The sequence below is a fragment of the Gavialis gangeticus genome, unplaced genomic scaffold (assembly GCF_001723915.1).
Source record: "Gavialis gangeticus isolate Ggan-Ray unplaced genomic scaffold, GavGan_comp1, whole genome shotgun sequence".
Classification (NCBI taxonomy): Eukaryota; Metazoa; Chordata; order Crocodylia; family Gavialidae; genus Gavialis; species Gavialis gangeticus.
Window position 1 is genome coordinate 1,469,896 of NW_017728997.1, and position 24,593 is coordinate 1,494,488.

Sequence of the window (24,593 nt, forward strand, 5' to 3'; positions counted from 1 at the left end):
GCAGATCAAGGCCCCTGCGGTGAGGGAGGGAGTGGGGCTGGGGTGGGATAGGTGCTGCCCAGCTGGGGCCGAGCAGGGCGTGGGATAGAGCCGTGGCTTGTCTGGGGCATGCGTGGGGGGGGCAGCCCCTCCTGCTGCACGCACCCTGGGAGGGCACGGGGAGGGGGAGGAGCATGCCCCGGATCTGTGCAGGGTGCGGTCGGGGCAGGCTGCAGCTGTGGGCTGGGGCTGGCACTGGGGTGGGACTGGGCAGATGGGGTGGTGGCGCTGAGAGGGGGCTATGGGGGAGGGCTGCAGCCCCCCTCCCCCCAAAATTGCCATAGCCACCCCGTAGTCCCCCTCCCAGCACCACTGCTACCCTCCCCGTACAGATCTGGGGACACACTGCCTCCCCATGCCCTCCCTCACGAGCAGCGGGAGCAGCAGCAGAAGGTGCTGGATGAGCGGACAGGGCGCTGAACAAGCTGCGCACAGCGGCAGGTGCTCCCCCTCCTTCCTCCCCGCACCCCCTGGAGGAGCCGCAGCTCCGTCCCGTGTCCCCCACACCCTCCTCATTGCAGGGGCCTTAATCTGCCCCCCTACGTGTCTCCCCTTCCACTACAACAGACTAACCGGCTGCATGCAGCGCTCCACGCTGCTGGCTGTGCTCCTCACTGCTTATGTGCTGCGCCGCGGCTGCATGCACACACAGGCCATTTATCAGCCAAATATGGGCCTCATCAGGCCAATTTCCGTTATAGACAATTTTCTTTATATCGGCGCCGATTTAATATCGGACGGATGTATCGGTGTACCTCTAGTAATCGGTGGAAGCAGAAGATGATGGTCCTTTTGCGGCAGGTGCTTAGAGCCTTATAGGATTGCAGACTCCTTGCTCAAATTTACCAAGGGCAGCCTTTAAAAAATAATCTGTGCCACCAAGCGCAGATGTCTGTTACTTTCTCCTTTGTGCATAGGGTCATCACTGCCTTGCTGAGTGTGTGCTGGAGCCTGCGATAATGTGGCACGATGAAAATTTACGCCCAGCACGGCAAAGCATTTGAACTCAATGAGAATCCCAAAATATCTATCTTCTTTCTTCTTTCTGCCTGGCTGATGTGCCACTTGACTGATAATGGAGCCTGTGAGATGTGCTGTTGGAATGAAATTTGAGGCCAGTCGGTTCACTGAGCCCTGATGCAGAACTTTTCCAATCATGACAAATTGCATTTCTCCAGTCTTCCTGTGTGAGGGTGTGTGTTTTTCTGCTTTGCCTGGTGAAGCGTACAGGTGGGGACTTTCATATCAGCACAGCTTGGGGTCTTATCGGGAAGGAATGAAATCTATAGCATGTGTGCTGGATGCTTGGGCCAAATTGAGACCTGGCATAAGTGGGTTCAATTTCCTTGACTCTGAGAGGGAGTTTGCTTAGCTGGTGTAAATCAAGGGATCTCCGTTTTAGCAGCTCTACCCACTTCTATCCACTGAGAGTCTGCTGCACAGTGTTTAAAACATGCACATATTTCTTATTAATGTGAAGAATAAATCACTTAGCTGTGATTATTAAATCACTGCGCAGTGAATTATTATGGTGCTTGAAGCAATTGGCATCAGTCCTGTTATGCTGTACAAACATGTAGAAGGACACGGCTCCCAAACTCAGGAGTCTATAGACTAAGGGCTGGGTCACACCTCAGCTTACAGACCTGCAAAGCAGTATAAGGAAGACCAAGATAGATGTGGGTGTGGAATGGGACCCTGGCCAGGCCCCCCTCCTTTCCCTGCTCCCCTAACTGCACTGAGCTACAGATTGCAGCGACAAATTGCAAAGGGAGAAATTACAAAGGGGAAGGAATAGATCTGTGGTTATAGTACCTTGTGTATTTAGCTGGGCAAAAATCAGTGGGATCTCTGAAGTGATGGAGGGGCAGGGAGGGAATGGTGCCTCCCCGGGATACTTTTTCTCTGCTGTCTCTTATTACTGGCTGTGGCCTTTTGGCCCAGTCCAGCCTTGGGAGCTAGCATTCCCTGTTCAGGATGTATCTTGCGCAGGCTCAGTGTAGCACTCTGTGCTTCTTTCTGCACTTCTTAAGTTTTTTGCAATATGCTGATGCTTTCCACCCAAGGCAGAGGCAGCTGAGTTGACTGGGGTAAGAAAAAAACCTCAAGACTTCAAACTTGGTAAAAATAAAGCCTGTATCATTAGAAATGGACTGAAATGGTTCAAGGACATCCCATCGTCTCTCTGCATTATACAGGGAATTTCTTTCTTCCAGGGAGAGTTTAAGGCTAGGTTTTCAGGGGATTAGGCACAGGTCTTTGTAAGAATTAGCTAACTGTATTGTATGAATAGCTAATTAATGATCACGAGTACCTGACGAATGCTTGAACTGGGTATCCAGATGGGTATTGAATTGGGTATTTGTACATGCATGTGGTGAGTTACATAAACACGGTGCACATAAAGCGTGGGGTGTCCAGTTGTTCCTGTCTAGCTTCCTGTCCCTCTCCTCCCAGGGATTGATCCAGCACTGAACCCCCTGGAGCAAAGGACAAAATCTTTTACTTCTGGGATTCTGTCTTCTATTGTACACCTGCATCCTTTGGAAGTATCTGGGCCTAATTGTACTTGCTTTTAAGACTTTTTTCCTGCTGTTTAGCCTTATATTATCTCCCCCCTGCAGCTTTCTATTGTACACCTGCATCCTTTGGAAGTATCTGGGCCTAATTGTACTTGCTTTTAAGACTTTTTTCCTGCTGTTTAGCCTTATATTATCTCCCCCCTGCCAGCTCTTCATGATTTGTCCCCCTCCCTCCAGGCAGCCAGCTTTGCTGCAGTTTCTGCTAGAACAACCCCTCCCTGTTTTCAGCCTTCCCAGCTTCTGTGACCCTTTCAAGATCCATTAATAAAAAGCCTAGGACCCTTTCAGATGTTTTAGCAGCAATTCAAAAGGCCTGTATTTCCCTCACAGATGCGGTATTGCTCACCCTGCAGTGAGAAGCACGTGGGCTAAATAGGCTCAGTGAGCCATACTTTCCCTATTCCAATTCTGCTTGCCTAGCTTCCAAGAATCAGTCCTGTTTAAGAGATTTGCAGCCTCTCTATTATTGTATAAGAGACAAAGAATGAGGAGCTGGTTGCAGGGGGTGGAGAGGAAATACAATTGATCTTTTGCAATATGAGTTAAAAACCTTGTCCAAAGGAAGCTGGTAAAAGGAAAAAAATATTTTTCTGGCATATAAAAGGGAGATGTATTGTATGGAATGGACTTCCATGATAGTTCTGATTTGCTGAAGGGACTGTATTAAAATGACTCGTTTGATCAAATCTAGGTAGAGGCAGATAAGTACCAGGATCAAAGTGCGGCTTTATCTAGTTGTCATATAAACCTTATTCATATAAGATACAATAGGTGTTAAGATCCAGTGATAGGCGTGGCATAAATAGGAAACTAGAAATCTTTTCCCTGCCCTCTACCCTGCCCTGCTCCCGTAACACTTGTTATATCATGATGATCTCATGTATCTGTCACTTGGGTCCTGAGGACACACACACTACCCCACAAATTAGCATGACCTTCATCATTTCTATAGAGATATGTGACCCCAAATTGAGGGGGGAAACTGAATGGTGTATGGCAGTGATAAATGGAAATGAGGGCTTTGCGTTTAAGATAATCATCAGGATTTTTGGTTTTTTGGATCTGCTACATTAATAGCCATCAGAACAGTCAATGTTTGGTAGCAGTTGTCAATGTTTTTTCCTATCCAAAGTACATGGAAGCGCAGGCAATATTACAAAGACCAAGGCAAAGTTTTCTAAGGCCACTGTACTCATTTATGTCCTTTCAGAGCTGTATATTCAGCAATGAAATTAGGCTTTTATGAAAGACTAATAAATCAAGTGCTGCCGTCATTACTTGGGGCCCAGTTCAAAGCCTGCTGAAGTCCCAAGAAAGACTTCAGCTGGCTTCGGTGAACTTTGGATTGGAGCATAAATCTTTTAATGAGAGTTGACTGTTAGAAATGAGCGCAAGGCTTGAAACAACACAATTAAAAACTGTTCTGATCTAGGCTCTGTGGAATTGTGGTTGTTCAATGCTTTGTTCTTTCTCTCGTGTGTTTTCAGAAATCCGTACTCAGCTGGTGGAACAGTTCAAATGTCTGGAGCAGCAGTCCGAGTCCCGGCTCCAGCTCCTGCAGGACCTCCAGGAGTTCTTCCGCAGGAAAGCTGAGATCGAACTGGAGTACTCCAGGAGCCTGGAGAAACTAGCGGAACGGTTTTCGTCCAAGATTCGCAGCTCCAGAGAACACCAGTTCAAGTAAGGAAGCACTTGTTGCAACAGAAGTTGCATATTGATGGTCCAGAGCCCAAATCCTTAGCTGAACCCCTCCCTGTTTGCAGCCTCCAGAGCCTGACTCCATAGGTCGTGGCTCTGTACTCCAAATGTAAACTTAGACTAAATAGCGACAGTGCTATAGGGGCAGGGAATTTGTATTCCCAGAATGGCAAGGTCACCCAGCAGGTGTCATTGGCTCTGCACCCGTGGACGCTGCTTTGCTTTTAGTAATGACCAAATGAACATTTTTACCTGGCTTGTCAAGTAGTACCATAGGATAATACTAGTCTTGATTTTTCACTGGGGCTGAACTGAGCCTTCATTTTCTGTGCCTCAACCTTTGTAAATGCAAATAATGGAAAACTTGATTTTCATTTCAACCAGTCTGTGGATGCTAGATGGCTTTAGAACTACAAATAGACTCAGAAAATTTGTGGACTCAGAAAATTTTAGGCAGTTTCTGAAAAGCAAGTTCTGTCTGTATTATATATGTATAAAGCTTCTGTATCTTGTGTGCACATGCTGTTGCAGCTAGGCAGATTCCAGCTGGAGGTGCAGTTTTAACATGGAAGTTGCATGGCTGATGCTGGAATTACAGGTGAAAGTCTAAGGCAGTGGAGGATGTCAGACTGGACGAATCATAATGGCTCCTTCTGTCCTTAAAACCTACGAATAGATCTAAATTTTCAAAAGCAACCAATAACCTACGCCCACACTCTAAAATGTGGCGTCAAAAAGGCTGAAGGCAGAATTAAGTCTGGAGTGACTATTTTGTGGTGATATTCAGCTTGTAATGCTACTCCGACTGTAACATTACCCTGCGGCTCCTTTAAAAATGTGGTTATAGTCAGAAGCACAGTCCTATTTAAAATGGAGCTCTGTCATATTTTTTCCTGTCTCATTGACTCGGCACATTCAGCTGTTGCCAAAATGTTTGGTTGGGGACCACAAAAAATAAAAAAGGTAATCCCTGCAATACGCACATGTTTTGGACTTGTTTTTCTGCTCCTTTTCTTCAGTGACCGTTCACGGATTCTCTATGATGATCAGCTTGCCTTGGCTTTCTGGCTTAGCTTGGATGTCTCACTTGGCAGCACATGCATGAAGCAGCCTCATGTGTGCCACTTTCTAATGTGCGCCTTCCAGGGTCTGAACTCTGAGTGAACTGCATAGAAATGTGTGCGATACGAGAAGGAGATTTGCACTGGGTACTCTCAATGCAGTTCTTCAGCTCTGATTCCTTACCTTTGTCTCCCCTGGCTATAGCATTTGTCTCTGTCTCTTTTTCTGACAGCCACAGCTGTGAGAGATTTTTCTGAGCTGGGAGTACATCCACTTCGCAAGATGGTGCCAGCATCATTCCTTTCTTTGGCCAGGACCTATAACCATTGTGTGGCTATTGTGTGGCTTCCTAGACAACTGGGATTTTGTTGACGTGATACATTTAACCTTGATAGCCCCCAGCTTCTTATAACCTCTCTCTCCTCTCAAGCTTTGCGTGCCTTTCATTTCAGCAGCAGAAGCAGCAGTTCTTGCTGCCATCCCATTAAACCCTATTTGCACTATATTACTCAATCCTTTTCAATCCATTTACTCCAGCTCTTGAGTGAACAAGATGGCATTGTTTTTTTGTGCACCTGGCTTCTCGGACTGAGTTGCCATTCAAATAATTTGTGTCCTTACAGGCATCCTTTCATGTGGGCATATGGCTGGACTATACAAGAGGGATGTCTGGCTTTGTAGATGAAGTTCACAGTGCTTGGGTTCAGCAGTGGTGTTGCACTCTGTTAAGACGGTGGTATATGCATTTCTTGCTTGCTGATGGCCACCATAGGACTGACCTCTGATGTTGCTCCATTGCGTCTCTGCAGTATGGACGTTGCACAGTTTATTTCTGATGTGTGGATGACTCCCTGTATGGCACAAGACCTTGGAATAGTCCTTATCCATCCATACCACTTATCCATCATTGTAAACTTCTTACTAGCTAGCACCCTGTAATTAAATAGCAGGCATTGAGCTGGAGTTATCACACAGCAGTTTTCTTGTTGCATACAAAGCAGTTCATCTGAGTGTGAACTGATGAGTGTTGAGTGGAGACTGTATACAGTGGCAGGCACAAGGTGCATTGTGAAGTCATGGGATTGGGTGGCGACCCAGTCAGTAGGAAAGTGGCTTTGGTAAAGCCTAGCAAATCTATGGCATAAGATAGCATGCTCTAGGAGGAACCCAGGCAATGGGCTGTCTTTTGGGAAGGATTTATGCCTTGCTCACTGCCCCACTGGCTCCCAGGGGTAGTAATTTGCTACTGGCTGTGATTGGTTGACTACCCACCTTGCTCACCACCAGTGCACACAATGTTAGTTGTTGAATCCAGCGTGTTGTGGGGTGAAGTCATGGCTTCCCCATTCTTAACCCCTCTTCCCCTGCCCTCCAGCCTCATCTGTTCAGCTGCAAGCATGCAACCCCTGTATACAGTTCCTGTTGCAGAAATATGAGGAGGCTGCACAGGGCCAGGGGAGAGGGTCTGACTCCCTGCTTATGTCCTTGTGCAGCCCTGCAGAGTAAGCCAGGGTCTGGCCCTTGATAAGGTTGGTTGTGATGGTGTCACTGTTGTGCCATTCACTGCAGTTGTGTATTTACTGTCACTCATTCACCCTCATATATGCCAGACCTCTTTGTAGCTGAGAGAGCAAGGGAAACTTCTTCCAGAGCCACCGCCACTTCCCTTCTGCTGGCCAAGCAGTTGGGGGCCATATCACCTTAGTGATGCACTCAGTGGCTTTCCATACTGCTTCCTGCCCCTCCCCTCCTCGAGTTAGACAAGTAGACACATGTGTGAAACTATCCTCCTGTTAAAAATACAGGAAGTGGCTCTGCATTAGCTTCAGTGAGTAAAAACCAGCTTTTCGCCCTTAGAATTTGCTGGGGGACAAAACCAGGCCCGTTTAAGGACAGGAGGGTGTAAGATCTGCTGATACCTTAGTGGTCCTTAAAAGAAATAGCCTTTCTGTGGTCTGGTCATGGAGTCCCACAGTGCAGAGCAAGTCTCTGTGGTGTGTCTCTTGGTTATGGCACCATATATAGGCTGAGCAGTGGGCAGTCTCCACATCAGCTGATATACTTTTTTTTGATGGTGGCAGAGGGAAGCCACTGGGATTTGAATACATAATCAGACACAGCTGCTCCAGTGTAATAAGCTGAAGCAAAAGCATTAAGCTGAATATAGTGCATGTAGAGTCGGAAAGTGAGGACTTTCCGGAGGAGCAGATGTGGCCTGGGTGCCAGTTCAATAGGCAGCCTTGCTCTGCTGAACTTGCATGACTTGTCTTTTGGGACTGAACTTTGACCCTCAGATCTCATCTGTGAAGCTCAGGCAGCAACCTCCAAACACTGACAGGACTCAAGGGGATCGGTATTACATTGGTAGCAAGATCTTATTTTGATTCAAAGAGGTGCCTTATAGTATTTAAGTCTTGCCCTAGGGACATTTAAAGTGCCAAAAAATGATTCTTTCACCAAGAGTGAGCTCCTGGCATTAAAATATGGGGTTCTCTTTAAAGATCTGTCTCTCCCCAAGAACTAGTTACCAGAAAACTTTTCTCTTTCCTGTGATGCTCACTCCAGTCTGGAGCAAATCTGGGCTGTAGGCCCAATCCAGCCCTACTATAGGAAGGGATAATGAAGTAATGGTTTGCAGTAGCAGGAACTGGTCATCTTCATGGATCTCAGTGGAGACAGACCTGCTTCTAACAGGACTGGGTTTGGCCACGATTGTGTCATCTCTTATCTTATATCTGCTGTTATTGCTCTGCTACAGTTAGGACTGAATATCTAAACTGGGATACTTTAGAGACCATGACATCCCGCAGCCAGTAACCAATGCCCTTGCCACGTAGGCATCATGTGACCCCAAGAGACTGTTAATCTTGCATTTTAAAGGACTCAATCCAATGCCCTTGGAAACCAAAGGGGTCCCTTCTATGACTGTAACAGAAGCTGGACCCAGGCCAAAGTAGACCATACATCAGCATATGTTTGCATTACGGACAAATGTTTCATATTATGCGTTAACACGTGATTTTAAGCATTTTAATGAGCTTAGTGTGCTCCAGCAGCAGGTTGTATTAGTAAGTCCAGTCCCACTGACCGCCTGACACGCAGAATTTCTTTTGGGATGTAAGGTGCAACAGCCATCCTCTAACAGAATGAGAAACAAACTGGGAAACTTCCCTTTCCGTGCTGTTAGCTAGGAGGGCCACTTTCTCTGCCCATCTCCTTCCAAAGTGTCTGGCTTGGGAAAGCTGCTGAACTTGATAGAGCAAAGGGTCTGATTTAGTTGGGTAAATCTTTATATGGCTTGATGTTACTGCCAGGAAGCAATAGAACAGCTGCACAGGCCTTCTAAGAGCGCCCAAAGGAAACTGAAACAAAGGCTTCTGGAAACGGGAGCACAACTCCGGGGCTAGGCAGAGTTTCATGAAAATTGGTAACTAAAGTAGACCGCCATCCCATGCATACACGTAACCGTGCTGAGCCCTTCTGAGACTCCTGATCTCAGTTGTTATTGCTGTTAAATAGCTACGGCAGCTCATTGTGGGTTCATTAGTTTTGGCAGCCAGATGGAGGTAAGAGTAGCATCTGGCGGATGGACTGAGCGGGCCCTGGAACATACTGTGAATGTCTGTCTCATTATTAGTAGGTTCCAAGTAAGTGCAGCTGGAGGGTGCTTATTGCCCAACATTAAAATAAAGGCTGGGCCTGGAAGGGCAAAATGCAAGGAGGCTGAGGGAAAGGTTACACCTTGCGTAAGAAGGTAAGGGGTAAACCCTATATTCTAGGCGTAGAACAGAGTCCTAGAAAGTAGAGATGGACAGTCCATTCTGGACACTGTCTCTTTGTCTCACTGAAATCTTTGAAATCAATCGAACAGATGCCTCATAGCGGTGTAACGAGGCTGTATTAATTCATAATAGTTCCTACTGCTTGTATGGTACTATTCATCTCAAAGCACTTTACAGGGGAGGGTAGCATTATCCCCATTTAACAGAGAGAAGGACTGAGGTACCATGAAGCGATGCGACTTGCTCAGGATCATCAGTTCAGGCACAGCTAGAAATAGAGTGCATTTTCTGACTTTCAGTCCCCTGGGTCCAACGGCCGCCTTTCTACTGCAGAACTGCATGTGTTGAGGCGGGTTCTATAACTCTGGCCCTCTTGAAGCTGTTCCTTTCAAAAAACAAGGTGTGCATTATTCCAGGGCCTGTTGTATGATAGACAATGTGGTAACTGGGATGTTTCAATTTAATGGGGGTTGGACTAAATGACCTCCTGAGGTGTCTTCCAACCCTAACTTTCATTGATTCTATGAACTTCCTATGAAAATCCTTGGTAGAAATAAAAGCCTGAAGGAGGGTGGGCAAGCAGCAGCACCTCAGTGCGAATCCTGCCTCCTTGCACTCTGCCTGGATCATCTGGGGTGACACTGGAGCCCTCTCCTGACAGTGAACTATGCAGTTGCCATGTGGAGCTTGCAACCTTGATTTTTTTCCAAGCCGGCATCACAAATAAAAACTCCATAACATATTTCCACATGATTGCTGGCGTTGGAGCAGAAAAACCTAGACATCTTGAGGGATATATTGCACCAGGTGTTTTCTCTTGGCTCTCCTCCCAAGGGACAACTTTTTGCCTTGCAAGACGAAGTGGACAAAATGGTGATGAACTATGGGAGACTATTCCTCCTCTGGCTGTGGATTTGGCAAGCCATTGTCCTGGATGCCCAATGTAGCATGATAACTGGGAGAACAGAATTGATGAATCGTTACTGAGAAAGTCCAATGAAGGGACTAGAGCAGTGGTGTCCAAACTGTTAGCCCCATGGTCTGGATGAGTGGTGCCAGGTTGGTCCGCAGGCTGGCAGGCTGGCCATGTGGAGCTTGGAAATTTAGCGGCTGAGCGGTGGATGTGTACGTTGACATCCCTCCCCTGCTGTCAGATTTGCAGACCTGTAGATGACATGGCTCCATGGGCTGCACTGGGGTTGATCACTCCTGGATTAAAGCGTTTTTAGCAGTATAACGGAGCCAAGAATAACAAACGTCTTCAAAGTTTAGCCTCGTGTCAGACTCCATGGCCTGCCTGAACATGAGGAGGCTCTGGTCTAAATGTGTTTTCTTCTGAAAGGCAAACTTTGGAGATTGTAGAAATCTGAGACAAAGGAAACAGAGAGAGTTCACTAATGAAAAATATAGGACAGCCGCCACCACCTCTTTGTGATAAAATGTTATTAATGGATATTGTAGTCCAGAGAAAAACAGAATTTTATGTTTAATAAATATGGTTTTTTTGATCAGGCGAGTAGGAAGGCTTGGTGCTTCGGAGAGAGGCTTTTCTCAATAAGACCTTTAACATTGCTCTTGTGCATCATTTCCAGTGAAGGGAAACTGATATTAAGGAGATCACCACTCAGTGAAAATGTTATGGAGATGAGCTGCTTTGGGACATAAACTCTATAGACCTTTCTTAAGGCAGGGTGTTGTTTTCTTCCGTGCCTATTATACTGACATAAAGCTTTGAGTTCAAGGAAAACTTGTTTTCATTAGTAAAAGCAGAATTACCCAGAAAGTAACATAACTCTATATTCTTGTATTTTTTCTTTGATGGATAATTAAAAGCTGGGATTTTTTTCAAGCTCACCCTGGCTATAATCTCCCGCTGATTAGACACACAATGGTAGCTGCAGTCTTATTTCTCTCTCACCCCAGATCACGTTTTTTTTCCAATAGTTCTTGCAGGCTGATTTCAGGCTGAAGCAGCACGGTCAATGCTGAAGATGCTGTGGGTGTTCATCAATTTTAAATCGGAGTACTTTATTATTGCCGTATATTAATTGTAGTCATGTATTATTAAATATGAAGGTTCCAGGGGAAAGATGGAAGATGAACTTAACAAAACCAAGCCATTTATTATCTTAGCACTATCTATCAGTGTAGTGCTTCTTCCTTCCCTTTTCCCTATTTACTCTATTATAGTTCAGTATATCTAATGCAGAGGTGCTATTTTCCTGCCTTGGAAGTACTCTTGGTGAAGGCAGACGTTAGCTGCAGTAGACGCTGCATTGCTTGACACAGCTAACTGGCTCTGCTAGAATTTGGCCCTCTCCCCAGGTGATTTTTCTCTCCCACTAGCAGCTAACTTGCCTACTGTTTTTTCCCAGCTTCTGGACAAACACTAGAGGCGATTTAAATAATGAGCGCGGTTACCCATTTTCGTAACTGAATTTGCTATGTGTTTAACACTGCTTCCATGAAGACTCTAACCAGGTCCACCATGGTTCAGAGATCCACTATAGGTCCAAAAATGAGCCTACAACCAGCTCCTTTTTGGGAGCTGCTGCAGATAATATCCTCAAACACCCACTGTGAGTATCAGGGCAAGTGCTAGGCAGATGCCCTCGGGTTAAGAGGACTCCTCCTTTTCTTCTGGATGGGCATGGAGTGTCACAAACTTGCTGTGTGGGTGAAAGATTGGAAAATTCATGCTTTCCTAGATCCTCTAGCTCTTCCTCTTTCCTGTTTTGGGGTCTTTCCATACAGTGACCTCATTTTTGCCCATACTGCCTTTGCTGTCAGGACACTCCACAGTCAGAGCGAAGGAGAGAGGCTTGGCTTATGCTGCACGTGAAATCTATGTTTGGTCCTTTTGCCGCCTTCTGGTTGGACCAAATACAGGTTTGGGTCATATACTGGTGTGGAGCTAACATGATTGGTTAATTTGGCTCAAGCTAAATCTCAAGCTTGGGATCTCTGGTTTGATCCAGATTTCCATGACAGCTGTGGGACGGGCATTCCCTTTTCATACTGAAATCTTGTTTATTACGGCTTGTGAGATTTTGCCATTTAGCTGCACGCCCCAGGTTTCATCCAAACCGCGCTAGGTGCAATGAATCCTTGTTCAGTGTTGATTCAGGATCAAGTAGGATCCTAGACGCATGCCCTGATCCTATTTGAGATAGAGTGACAAAGTTGGGGGCAGGGTAGGAAGAACGAATGCTTGGCCCTTGCAGTGAAGTAGCACTTTTTTGTTTTAGGCTCTAACGGGCTTTGGGATCAGATTGTCGGTGGAGGTGCAGAATCTTAATTCAAATTAGGATTAGCAATTGCCCCCTGTTAGGGTCGGGCAGGGTGTTCTCACATGCACTTGCAGTTCAGGCCTATTCATATGCATGTCAAGGGAACAATGAGTGGGTTCTTTGGGCCAAATTTTTAGGTGCTTTCCAGCCACAATCGGAGCCAGTTTTTCTCAATTTGCCCAAGTCCTGTTTTTAGCATCTCTGGAAGGCTCAGGTTGTCAAAAGTGCTTTGACCCAGTAGCTGTCATTAAGACATGTATAAGCAGATTTTCACTCAATGGGTGCAGCTTTATTCTGATGCTTAACTAGGATCTGAGCCCTTGTGACAATCTGGCCCTCAGACTTTAAACTGATGGTCCTTGTGTCCTCCCCGACAGCTACCCTGATCCCCTTCCCCTGTTCTAGCTGCTGCTCTGCTTTCTGTTTTCCTGTTTTCTGATCCCTGCTTGATCTACTGCTCTATTTTCTGCTCTGTGCTGCCATCTCCCACCCCAATTTGTTGTGCACCACCCTTGCAGTTATTCCACAGGTTGGTCACCGTGGTCTACAGCATGAGTTGCTATAGCCTGAGTTAAACACTCGTAAGATGGGACTAACACATGTATATCCTGTGTAATCAGGGTGAAAAGGAGGGCCTGGACCATGTATGCATCCGAGGGTAACCCTGGGCTTTTAGCCAAACCTGGGAACTGACATAGGTGCATCAGTCTCGATGACTGGATTACCTGGGCTTGTTTTACTTTAACATTTGGAATTCCTCTAGTCAGCCTATACATTCAAGTAAATGGGCCTTAGAGTGCCAACTTCTAAACTGATTGGAGTAATACTTATCATCTTGCAAAGTTATTGTGAAAAATATGGATGTTGAGGCTGCTTTGAGTCTCCATAGGAAAAGAGCTATATATATATATTTAAAGCATTACATGTATTTAGGAACAGGAACAGACTGTGTATTTTGGGCAGTGTATTGTTGGAATTCTTATTTTCCTCCTTTTTTGGGTGAAAACTTGCTATTAATCATGACTTTTTATGTTAATAACTAAGTGCAGCGTGAGTCTCGGAGAAGATTTAGACATGGAAATTATCAGTTTGCCTCATTGGCTAACTGATATTTTGTCAAGTCAGTGCATGGGGGAGGGGAAAGGGGGGAAGGGAAGAACTGAACGCCAAATACACATGGTTTGAAAACCTCCCCCCAAAAGGCACTAGTTTCTTTTAGTCAACTAGTTTATGGAAGGAATAATATGATATGGTTACCTGTGTGGGCAAGGTACTGGACTTCATAAACCTGTGGGTGCCTGTAGACATGTTGCGAAGCTGCTCCAGTGCGCTGCAATTACAAGGTTTGATTAACTGAGTCTGCTGGAGCATGGTAATTACTACACTGTAGCCAGCCTCCGCATCTTGTGTAACCGCGTCCCTGCGCTGCAAAATGGCAGCGGGGGTACTTGAACTAAAACTCATTGAATGAGCTTTAGTTTAAGCGCCCCACCACCATTTTGAAGCATGGGGACGCTGATACATGAGACACTGTGGTGTTTTAATTAGAGTGGCTCTTGCAGCCACTCTAATTAAAGCGCCCTCCCCACCTCCCAGACCATGTGTAAAAGTGCCCTGTGTTCCTAGATAAGCGGGTCCCAGCTCGTTATTGCATTTGCTGCGTGTTGTCCTGATAATGTTTGTGCTATGGGGATTGTTATATTGGGTTTGAAGGCTGATGAAATATCATCTTAGTTCTCTAGGTACATCAGTCACTCAGCTATGACTTGCACATTTCTAGGCCCTTGAAACTGCTGTATTGAGCAGCTGCATTCTGGTAAGGAAGTGTAATGAACTCCTTGCTGCCTGCACCTTTTAAAGGCCTGATTATCATGACAGACTGATGTAGCAGAAGGCACAGCACAGTCTTTGGTGTGGACTTTAACCCCTTTCTCAGTAGTTCATGCTCTGAAGGAAGGGAAGGAACTGCTGACAGTACAGAACAAATTATGTATGAAGATGCACATATTGATCTAAGCACAACCCTGTCTCTAGGGTCGTTAATGGGAGCATCTCCATTCCAGGGCAACGGCTTCTGTTTTGCTGGCCTTGGGAAACTGTAGGCGGTTGGTAAATTAGGATGAAGTGAAAAGCAAGGGAAGCTCAGAGAAGAGAATCTGAGTCGCCTGGTTTTGTATCCTGGCTTGACTGAAGCCTGCCTACATGTATATTTTTTTTAGAGAGAGTTCCTGTGCTTGCAAAGATATTTAAGTCAACAGCTTCTTTCTTGCAGAAAGGATGCTCCCAGGGAAAAGCATATTAATATGGGGAAATTACTGCCAATGCAGCCAAATGTTTTATGTGTGTGGAATCAGCGTGGCAGTGGCTCAGCGGCTGTCTGAATCGAACAGAAACCCCATCAGCCCCTACAACCTCCCACAGCATTGGTAGCTAAAAGGCTAAATGTTGTTACAGCTTTTTTGCTGCAGCTCCTAATTAGTAAACAGAATCCACTGTAAACGATTCATTTATACCTTAACCCTAGCATGACCTGCTTGATTCTTACTGATAGCCTTAGGCCCTGGCTGCATAGGGATTAGACTGTGCTAGTTGCAACCATGGTAAGAATAGCTAGCAGGTATCCCCAGTCAGGGTGAAGAGGGATTTTTTTTTTAAATTTGACATCTGCATTTTCAAACTGTGCTACAGGCTACCTGCAGGGGTGTTTCTCTACCACATGGGTCAGATTGGAGCATGTATACAACGTGATAGGGAGAGGGCAGACTGTTGCCTTATTATGACTCAAATATACCTTTTATTGAAAAACATAAAATGTCAGATTCAGGGAGTTACACAGAGGATGGAGCTAGCTGCTAAACTGTTCTTAGAGGTGGCTGATGACAGAACAAGGAGCAGCGGTCTCAAGTTGCAGCACGGGAAGTTTACATTCGATATTATGAAATACTTTTTCCCGAGGAGGGTAGTAAAGCACTGGAACAGGTTACCCAGAGGGGTGGTGGAATCACCATTCTTGAAGGTTTTTAAGACCTGGCTACACAAAGCCTTGGCTGGGATGATCTAGTTGGGGATGGTCCTGCTTTGAGCCGAGGGTTGGACTAGATGTGACCTCCTGCAGTCCCTTCCAATCCTAATTTTTTATGATTCTATGTGTAGAAAACCACTGGTGACGCATAGGGGGTGCATGCGGGTGCACGTGCACCCCCTGCGATTGGGCGCTGGGAGAAGCGCCAGCATGCGCCCCCTGCAGCAAGAGAAGCACCGGTGTGCCCCCCTTGCCCCCTCACCCGTGTTGAAAATTGTGATATACAGTGGTGATGACTGCAACATTGTAAGCTTGGCTGCCCCTTGTTATACCTGTCAAAATCTTACTCTAGTAAGTGGGCCCAATTCTCTACTTGCACCAGTACAAACTGGGAGTAGCTCCTTGGAAGTCATTGGAGCAACTGTGTTGGAAGACTCACGTGTGAAGAGAGCTAGCTGCATTAAGCATAAATATGGGCAGAAGAAGATAGAGTTTAGTGACTACCTCTGCCAAGAAATCATTTTATAAACATGGATGTCAAGAACGATGTTGTAGTCATGATGGTCTACAAATTGTGAGAGGCTTCTTGCATAATTTCTTGTTTTTAGCAGTATTGTCAACCCCAAGCATTGAAACATTATGAGCCTGGGCCTCAACGGGAGCCTGGGACGCCTCAACAGGAGTTCAGGCCTCAACAACAACAGATTTTTTTTGTAATATATATTTTTTATATTATATCCTCTAGTTTCTTTGCCTTTTGGGTGTCCCTTGGTCATATTTCCATTCCTCTCTCTTCAGCCAGGAAGGTTAGAAAACTAGCTTGTTAAAATGACTGTTGATAATCACTCTGTAGCACATGTCTCCAGGAGCAAGGCTTTAAGAAAACCACTAAATATCTAAAGGCTGTCAGCAAAATTGTGGGAGTTGGCAATACCGTTATGGGTATGAGAAGGTAGTGGCACAGTGCTTCACAAGGATCGTTCTGCTTTCTAAACATGTACTTTAAACAAAGACCATTTAAAAAAACCCTCTGCTATACTGTGCCTAGCACCACAGAGCTAGATTGAGCTAGATTCCCAAATTGGAAGTTTCCAGTGCTATCTAAATGCAGAATAATAAGAATAATAAGGTCTGTGGCTCAAAAATGTTACAGGTGGCAAGTCTTGAAGACATTTTCTTGCGACAATTAGAGGTGCTACAAAGCATGCATGATAAAGCAGCTGTGGAGGTGAGAGAGCGAAAGGACCAGGAAGTTCTCTAGTCCATTACTGCTAATAAATACATGATCTAGTATTCCACAGTTGTAGTTGCCTTGATTTGATTATTATACTTGAATCTTGGGGATTGACTCTGGAGACTTGCTGAGATTGCTTAATAGGCCATTTTTCTTTCCTTTGAAATGTTTTTCTTCTTTGAAAAGCCCTGGAGTTGTCCTGGTCTGGTATTCAGGCTTTACTTGCTGGTCTACACTGTTGGAGTTTCTGCTGCAATGCAGTGTGCAGCCACAGGCCTGGGGAGTAAGCCTTTGGGGAACTGGTAACACAAGAAGTGGTGACCAAGTGGTCCACCAGCAGAACAACACATCAAAATGCTCATGTCTGCTTAGCAGTGGGCATGCTAAACATCCAACAGAGTGACACCTTTGTGGCTATATGTTATGAGATCTCACATGTCACTCAGATCAGTGCTGGGAAAGATGAGCAACTTGGATCGATAACATGTTCTGCGAATGAGAGTCAAGTAGCTAATCAAACACTGCAGTGGTTCCTGTGGTCAAGAGCAATCTAGGCCTCTTCTCTTCAGCAGGAGGGACAGTAACGTATCTATTCAGGGGTACCCAGTGGGATCAATATCTTGGATAGAATGCACTTGTGCCTTAAATGCTTTTTCATTTGCTCACATTTGCTTATGCAATTTGTTCTTATGTATCTAGGAAAGATCAGCACCTCCTTTCGCCCATGAACTGCTGGTACCTGGTTCTGACCCAGACTCGGCGGGAGAGCAGAGATCATGCTACCCTGAATGACATCTTCATGAACAATGTCATTGTCCGACTCTCACAGATCAGTGAGGATGTCATCAGGCTCTTTAAAAAGGTAAGCCAAGGAAGGGGCATTTCTACTTATTAAGGATCTAGAGGATATACTAGATCACCAGTGGAACACAGAACAGAAAAAAAGAGAGGCTAACAAGGTCCTGGGAAAGTCCTTGAAACACAAGTTGAGCAATAGTAAAGGTATGAAAAATAAAATTAAGAAAAGACCCACCTATGAGATCCTGTCCTATGTGAAGTCAGTGGAAGTTTGCCATTGATTCAGGTGGGATGAGGGTTACACCCTTGTTCCTGGACATTATCTCTGTGAATGGAGGAATCTTGGAATTCTGACTTTTTCTCTCTCTGGAAATCCTGGCCAGAGTTTTCATCACTGTGTCCATTGAACTATCCAAGATCTAAATGCATGCACTCTGGTTTTTGGTCTTATGGCACAGCATATGGACAGGAGCACAGGTATTTACAGTTTATTTACTGGGGCTGTGCGAAGCTTTGGTCCCTGATTTGATTCGGCGGAGGTTTGGTCCTATTTGGTAGCTGAGTCTCTGAACCGGAATCAAGTCAGAGGACCTTTTAATCTTTCCAAATTGAATCGGAAGCCTCTGAATTGATTTGGAGAGATTTGGAAAGATTTGTTGGAGATTTGGACATAGACACAGCTTTAAATGTTTTTTCTATATACCTCTAGGTAGCAGGGGCTTTTGATCTCCGAATCAGCATCAGATCTTCAGATTCAGCTGAATCAAATCAGGGACAATGATCTGAATCAACGAATCAAATCACTGTCCCTGATTCGGGCCAAATCCGAATTGAATAGGGCCCACTTTGCACACCCCTATTATTTATGGCAGTGTGTAGCTGGTCAATAGCTTACTAGTGAGTAGGATCATTTTCTTGGCTATGAATGTAAAAAGTCATATTTGTGCTGCTAGTTAGGGTTGAACTTAAGTCATTTTTCAAGGTTATACAGGCAACCCTTGCTGTTTGTGGGGGATACATTCTCGTATCCCGTGTGAATGGCGAAATCTGCAAATAAGGTGGCTGGGGGGACCGGGACGGCTCCGGTGGTGATGGTGGGAGTGCGGCAGTGGGAGCCTGGTGGGAGCAGTGGGAGCCTGGTGGCAGCAAGTGCAGAGCTCGCAAGGAGCTCCTGGAAGTGTATAAAGTGTATTTAAAATGCTGGTTTGACATTCGTGAATATTTGAAACTGTGAACGCCGAACCCACGAATAATGAAGGTTTCCTGTACCTATTAAACATTTATACTGAAAGCCACTAACTCAGCCCCTTCTGAGATCCAGGGTATGTGGTGAGCCCACTTCATAGACCACCCAATCCCTGCAGTCTTATTGGAATTTACCCTGGTGCTGCAGGTCTCAACAGAGCTTTAAACTAAGATCGCAGGGGGACAACGATCGGAGCAAGCCCAGGGGCCAACAAACAAACAACCATTACAACAGGAGATGACAGCAAGGACACTACAGCACAAGCTGAGGGAATGGAGCTCCGTCAGTGTGACAGAAACCAAAGACCTCCAGCAGAAGGCTCAAATGCCTGTACACAAATGCCAGAAGCATGGGAAACAAACAGGAGGAACTGGGCATTCTGCTTTCCAGAAAGGGCTATGTTATCATAGCAATACCCACAACTGGACCATAGCTATAGAGAGCTACACCCTACATAGGAGTGATCACACAGGAAAAAAGGGTGGAGGTGTAGCTGTAGATGTAAAAGGGCACTACACCTCCTTGAAAGCTGAAATTGGTACTAAGGAAGGGCGACTTGAGACCCTCTGGGTCCAGATACAGGTGAGGACAGAGGGGGGACATGATGACATGGCAAAAGGGACCTAACTGTAGGAATATATTACAGACCTTTGAATCAAGATGAGGAGACAGATTTGGAATTCTCCAGAGAACTGTAAGATGCTGCGAGAGCATGGGATATGGTCATCATTGGTGACTTTAACTACCCAGACATCTCCTGGGAAGAACACTTAGCCAGATCTGATTGGTCGCATAGATTCCTGATTTGTATCGATGAGCGTTACCTGTTTCAGAAAGTATACAGGCTGACCAGAGGAAATGCCCTCCTAGATTTAGTCTTGGCCAAGGGGGTTGACCTGGTGAGTGATCTGAAGATGGAGGGTAACCTAGGCAACAGTGACCCCCAACACTATTACTTTCACTGTGGGCTGGGAAATCTGTCAGTAAGCTACAAATTCTTGACTTTAAAAAAGCTGACTTCAATAACTGAAGGGGTTTAGTGAGTAATGCCCTATGGGATCATGGACCGCAGGGAAAGAATGTGGACAAAGAGTGGTCGTTCCTCAAGGATACGATTCTCGGTGCATAGAAGTTGTCCATATCTGTACACAAGAAAAGTGGCACAAGGCTTGGGATACCATCTTGACTCAACAAAGAAGTTGCAGAACTTCTGAAAGAAAAGGTAGGCTTACCAACGATGGAAGCTAGGAATAGGCCTCAAGGAGAACTACCTAAGAGTGGCCCACACCTGTAGAGGGTAGACTAGAAAAGCAAATGTGGTGACTGAATTCAGGTTAGCAGCAGAAATTAAGGACAATAAGTCCTTCTATAGGTATATAGGTAACAGGAGGAAAACCAGTGGAAATGCGGGACTGTTGCTCCATGCGTCTGGACATCTGATCACCAATACCAACGAACTCCTGAACGAGTACATCGCATCTGTATTCCACCTGTCTGATTGATATCCTCCCAAATGCAAATATGATGCAGAATGATCACAGTAGGGATGATCACCTACCAACAGTCCAGGTAGAGGAAAGAACAGCTAGAGAGGCTGGTTATCTATAAGCCAGCAGGACTGGAAGAACTCCATCTGAGAGTGCTGAATGAATTAGCTGAAGTCATTGCAGGACCACTGGCAAATCTCTTTGAGAATTCGTGGTGGAGAGGTCCCAGAAGACTGGAAGAGGGCCAGTGTTGTTCCCATGTTCCTGGCCAATGTTGTTCAAGAAGGAGAGGAGAGAGGACCCAGGGAACTACAGGTCAATCAGCCTGACATCAGTCCAAGGAAAAATCCTCGAAAGTTTTTTCAAGGAGTCCATATACAATCAGTTAGTAGAAGGCAAAATTCTGAATGACAGCCAGCATGGCTTTGTCATGGTTAAGTCATGTCTGACTAACCTCATCTCCTTCTATGACCAGGTTACTCACCACCTGGATAAGGGAGATGAGGTTGATGTCATTTACTAGAACTTTAGGAAGGCCTTTGACTTGGTGTCCCATGAGGCTTTCAAAGTAAGATTAGGGGACTATGGGCTCAACAATTCAACAGTCAGATGATTGGGAAACTGGCTGTGGAGTCAGACCCAGGGAGTACTAATAGACAGATCTATGTCGAGCTGGCAAAAGGTAGCCAGTGGGGTCTCCCAGGATTTGATACGTGGACCGGTGCTTTTCAACATCTACATCAATGATCTGCATGTGGGGGTGAAAAGCACACTGGCAAAGTTTTCTGATGACACTAAGCTTTGGGAAAGTGTGGCCATGCTTCAGGGTAGGCTGATGATCCAGGCAAACCTAGACAGATTAGTAAAATGGGCGGACCAGAACCAGATACTGTTCAACACTGAGAAGTGTAAACTGATCCATCTTGGGAGGAAAAATCCGCAACAAACTTACAGACTTGGTGGTGCTACGCGAGTTAGCACCACATCCAAAAGGGACCTGCGGGTCATAATTGACCATAAAATGAATATGAGCCACCAGTGTAATGCTACAGTCAACAGAGCAAACAATATGCTGGCATGCATCAACTGATGCATCTGAAGCAAAGCTAAGGAAGTTATTCTCCCGCTCTACTCGGCATTGGTGAGGCTGCAGCTAGAGTACTGCATCCAGTTCTGGGCGCCGCACTTCAAGAAGGATGAGGAGAAGCTTGAGGGAGTCCAGAGAAAAGCCACTTGTGTGATTAGAGGCCTGAAGAGCAAGCCCTACGAGGAAAGGCTGACAGATATGGGACTGTTCAGCCTAGAAACGAGAAGACTTTGGGGGGATTTGGTGGCAGCTTACAGATATATCAGGTGAACAACTATTTACCAAAGTGCCTCAGGGGAAAACCAGGAGCAATGGTCATAAACTCCTAGAAGGAGGTTTCAGACTGGATATAAGGAAAAACTTCTTTACGGTTTGTGTGACCAGACTCTGGAATAGACTCCCAGTGGCGGTGGTGCAGGCACCTACCCTGGAGATCTTCAGAAGGAGACTGGTTATTTGACCGCAGCAGTTTTACCTGTCCAAAGCAGGGGGGCTGGACCCAATGATCTCACGAGGTCCCTTCCAGCCCTAAACTTCTGTGAATCTGAGCGCAAGTGGCAGTCCCACAACTTCCTGTTTCTGACTTCTTTCCCTTCTGTACCCCACTTCCTGTCTTTGCCACCCATAATTGGAGCCAAGCACAAAAGAAGAGGTGAGTAATTTCCAGACAGATGCTTAGATGGGCTTGACTCCAGGAATAAGCAGCAATTTTTGGCCATCTTTGGTGGGGACTGTGAGGTAAGATATAGATGGGGATTGGTGGCTTGTGTGACTTGAGCCAGTTCATAGCAACCCTCAATGTTGACCTTAAATATCAGTGAATATATACTTGAACTCGTTCCACTTTTAACATAATGTTGTTAGATTATATTGATATTATTCAGGTTTTTGTTTAGGTTGACTTTTGAATTGCAGAGTAGTGATGGAATCAAAGCTAGAGCTGAGATTTGGATATTTAGATTCAACCATGCCAAAATGTCAATAGCTAGCCTTCAGGGAATCCAACCCAAATGCTAATATCATGGGATCAGATGAGCTTGTGGATTTTATAACTTGATGTCAATTTTTGTTATTAAATTTCCAGTGTCATGTGGCAAAAACTTATGAGAACTGACACCTTTTAGAGAACTGTAGTCAGATCCAAGTCCAAACTGGTATGTAGATGCCTTGTGATTTCTTTTTCTTTTTTTTGAGTTAGACCTAGAACTAAAACCTTAAGGGAAAGTTGGCTCTGGTAGCTTAATATTGAACATCTGTCCCTCTTCTTGCCCTACCCTACCCTGAAATATAGAAGAGTTGTCCCATATTTGGATAAGGCTCAATAGAAGCAGTTGACATTTTACTTTAAAAAATGTCCCCTGTCCCCAGTTCTTGACATGAATGATGAGACCACCTTTGGGCTTTTTCCTTTCCTCCACTAAATCTTTGGATGACGTATCTCATATTACATTAGAGTCGGCGACTTGAACAAAGGCCTAAACCTGATGTTAAAAATATTTCTTTGCAATAAATCAAATTTTGACCAGGCCAAGGTGATAAAATAGTTCATAGACTCAGCAGTGTTATGTTTCTTGCATTTCTTCTTCTGTTACTATCCCCCCCATTTTAACTTTCTGGCAAAAGTGCTTATTCTGCGTAGAAGTTGCTCCTTTCCCTCGACTTCTGATTTTTTTGCAGCAGAGGCAAAGAACGGTGACTCCATCAGCAACCTGCCAAAGCCAGCACCTGCTTTGAATCAGGAGGAGACCGTACAATTGAGTTGTGGGGATCTGTGATTTCACTCACATTTCTCCCTCAAGGTTAAATCCTAGTAGGGCTTGCATGTCCTTGAAACAGTGATCAACTGAAAAGGCTTATTTTGTGTCATCGTTTGCCATTAATGTATATAGGGAGGCTGATACTTTTGGGGAGAAGGCGGCTGTGCTTTTAACTCCTAGTGTGCCACTGCAGACATTGTTTAGGACCATGGTTTAGGATCATGATGAACAGGGTTTCGGTGAGGAGGCTAAGGCATGTGTGTAAACAGGAATGTCCCAGAAATTAGAACTGGAAAAGAGCTCTTAGTTCACCTAACCCATTCCTTCAGCCAATGCCAGCATGCTTTCTCTAGACCATATTTTCCAGTGTTTGGTCCAGTGTGGTTTTGAATATGTCTCTTGATGGCATTTCCATCACATAACCTGAGGGTGGCCATCCTATCAATGAGTGTTGTGCATCTAGGGCAGCACCAGAATAGTTAAAAGCATCCCTAATTATTGTTCAGCTGTTCAATTTGCCTGTAGATTGCTCTTTGATGGTAAATTAGAGTAACATTTGTTTCAGAGATGTCAGTTTTAATTCCCCCATCTAGGATTTGTTAATGGATTGTGACATGCTATGGGTGCGTAGAGAAACTGGAAGGTTTGCTGAATTCTCCGATTACAAACGTAGGGAGTGCTGTCTTTATATAAATAAAAATGATTGCAGTAAAGGAAGGGACACACAACGGGTGAGCTATAAGTACATACATAATTGATATGTGTTCGAGCAGTGCAGTGGTAATTTTGCCAACAGAAGTCCTAAGGTGATGAGCTATTCCACTTCCAGCTGGCTTCAGTGGGTGTTCTTAGCACCAGCCAGGATGAGCAATCAGTAAATTGGGGCTTTACATTTTGTTCCTCTCCCTGGAAGTGGTTTGCCCTGTCAGTGACCTCGAGCACACGGTCTCCTCAGCTCATCCTAGTTTTCTGTCATTCATCTAGTAGACATTTTTCATCGTGGCCAGCCCAAAAGGAAATGCAGTGGCTTATCCAAATCTAAGGCAAATGGGAAGACTTTCCCTTATAGTCTGGTGGGGAATGATTTTAAATGATTTAGTTGGCAGGATTTAATTCAGTTCAACAAAGGGTTTATCTAGTCTTGCTCCTGTTGAGGCCAGGACAAAGGTTAACGTTGGCGTTGACAGGCGCCTGGGCAGGCCTCAAATGACTGTCAGGGTAAGGGAAGGAGGAGGCATTAGTTTCCATTTTTTTTGAACTGCAGGCAAGTTTGGTTGTTGAATTTTAGGCTTTGGTTTGGGTTAATTTTTGCTTATTTGGGACCTGACCTATTCAGTCTTCCCACCTCAGGACGAGAGAAGAGCAGGATTGGTGTAGTATCCAATACAGTCTCATATCAGAGGAATATATTCATAGATTTCATAGATTTAGGGTCGGAAGGGACCTAGTAGATCTTCTAGCCCAACCCCCCGCCAGGGCGGGAGAACAACAAAACCCCAAAACAAAAAC

The 24,593-nt window shown here is 45.2% G+C and overlaps 1 protein-coding gene across 3 annotated transcripts in view; it reads left to right on the forward strand.

Moving 5' to 3' along the window:
* The window catches only part of SRGAP3 (SLIT-ROBO Rho GTPase activating protein 3), a 247,979-nt gene that overhangs the window by 130,545 nt on the left and 92,841 nt on the right, over window positions 1–24,593 (forward strand). For all 3 annotated transcript variants that reach the window (XM_019504684.1, XM_019504685.1, XM_019504686.1), the window contains exons 2-3: window positions 4,109–4,301; window positions 17,409–17,571. In XM_019504684.1, the coding sequence (XP_019360229.1) occupies window positions 4,109–4,301; window positions 17,409–17,571 (356 nt within the window). The remainder of the gene's footprint in view (window positions 1–4,108; window positions 4,302–17,408; window positions 17,572–24,593) is intronic.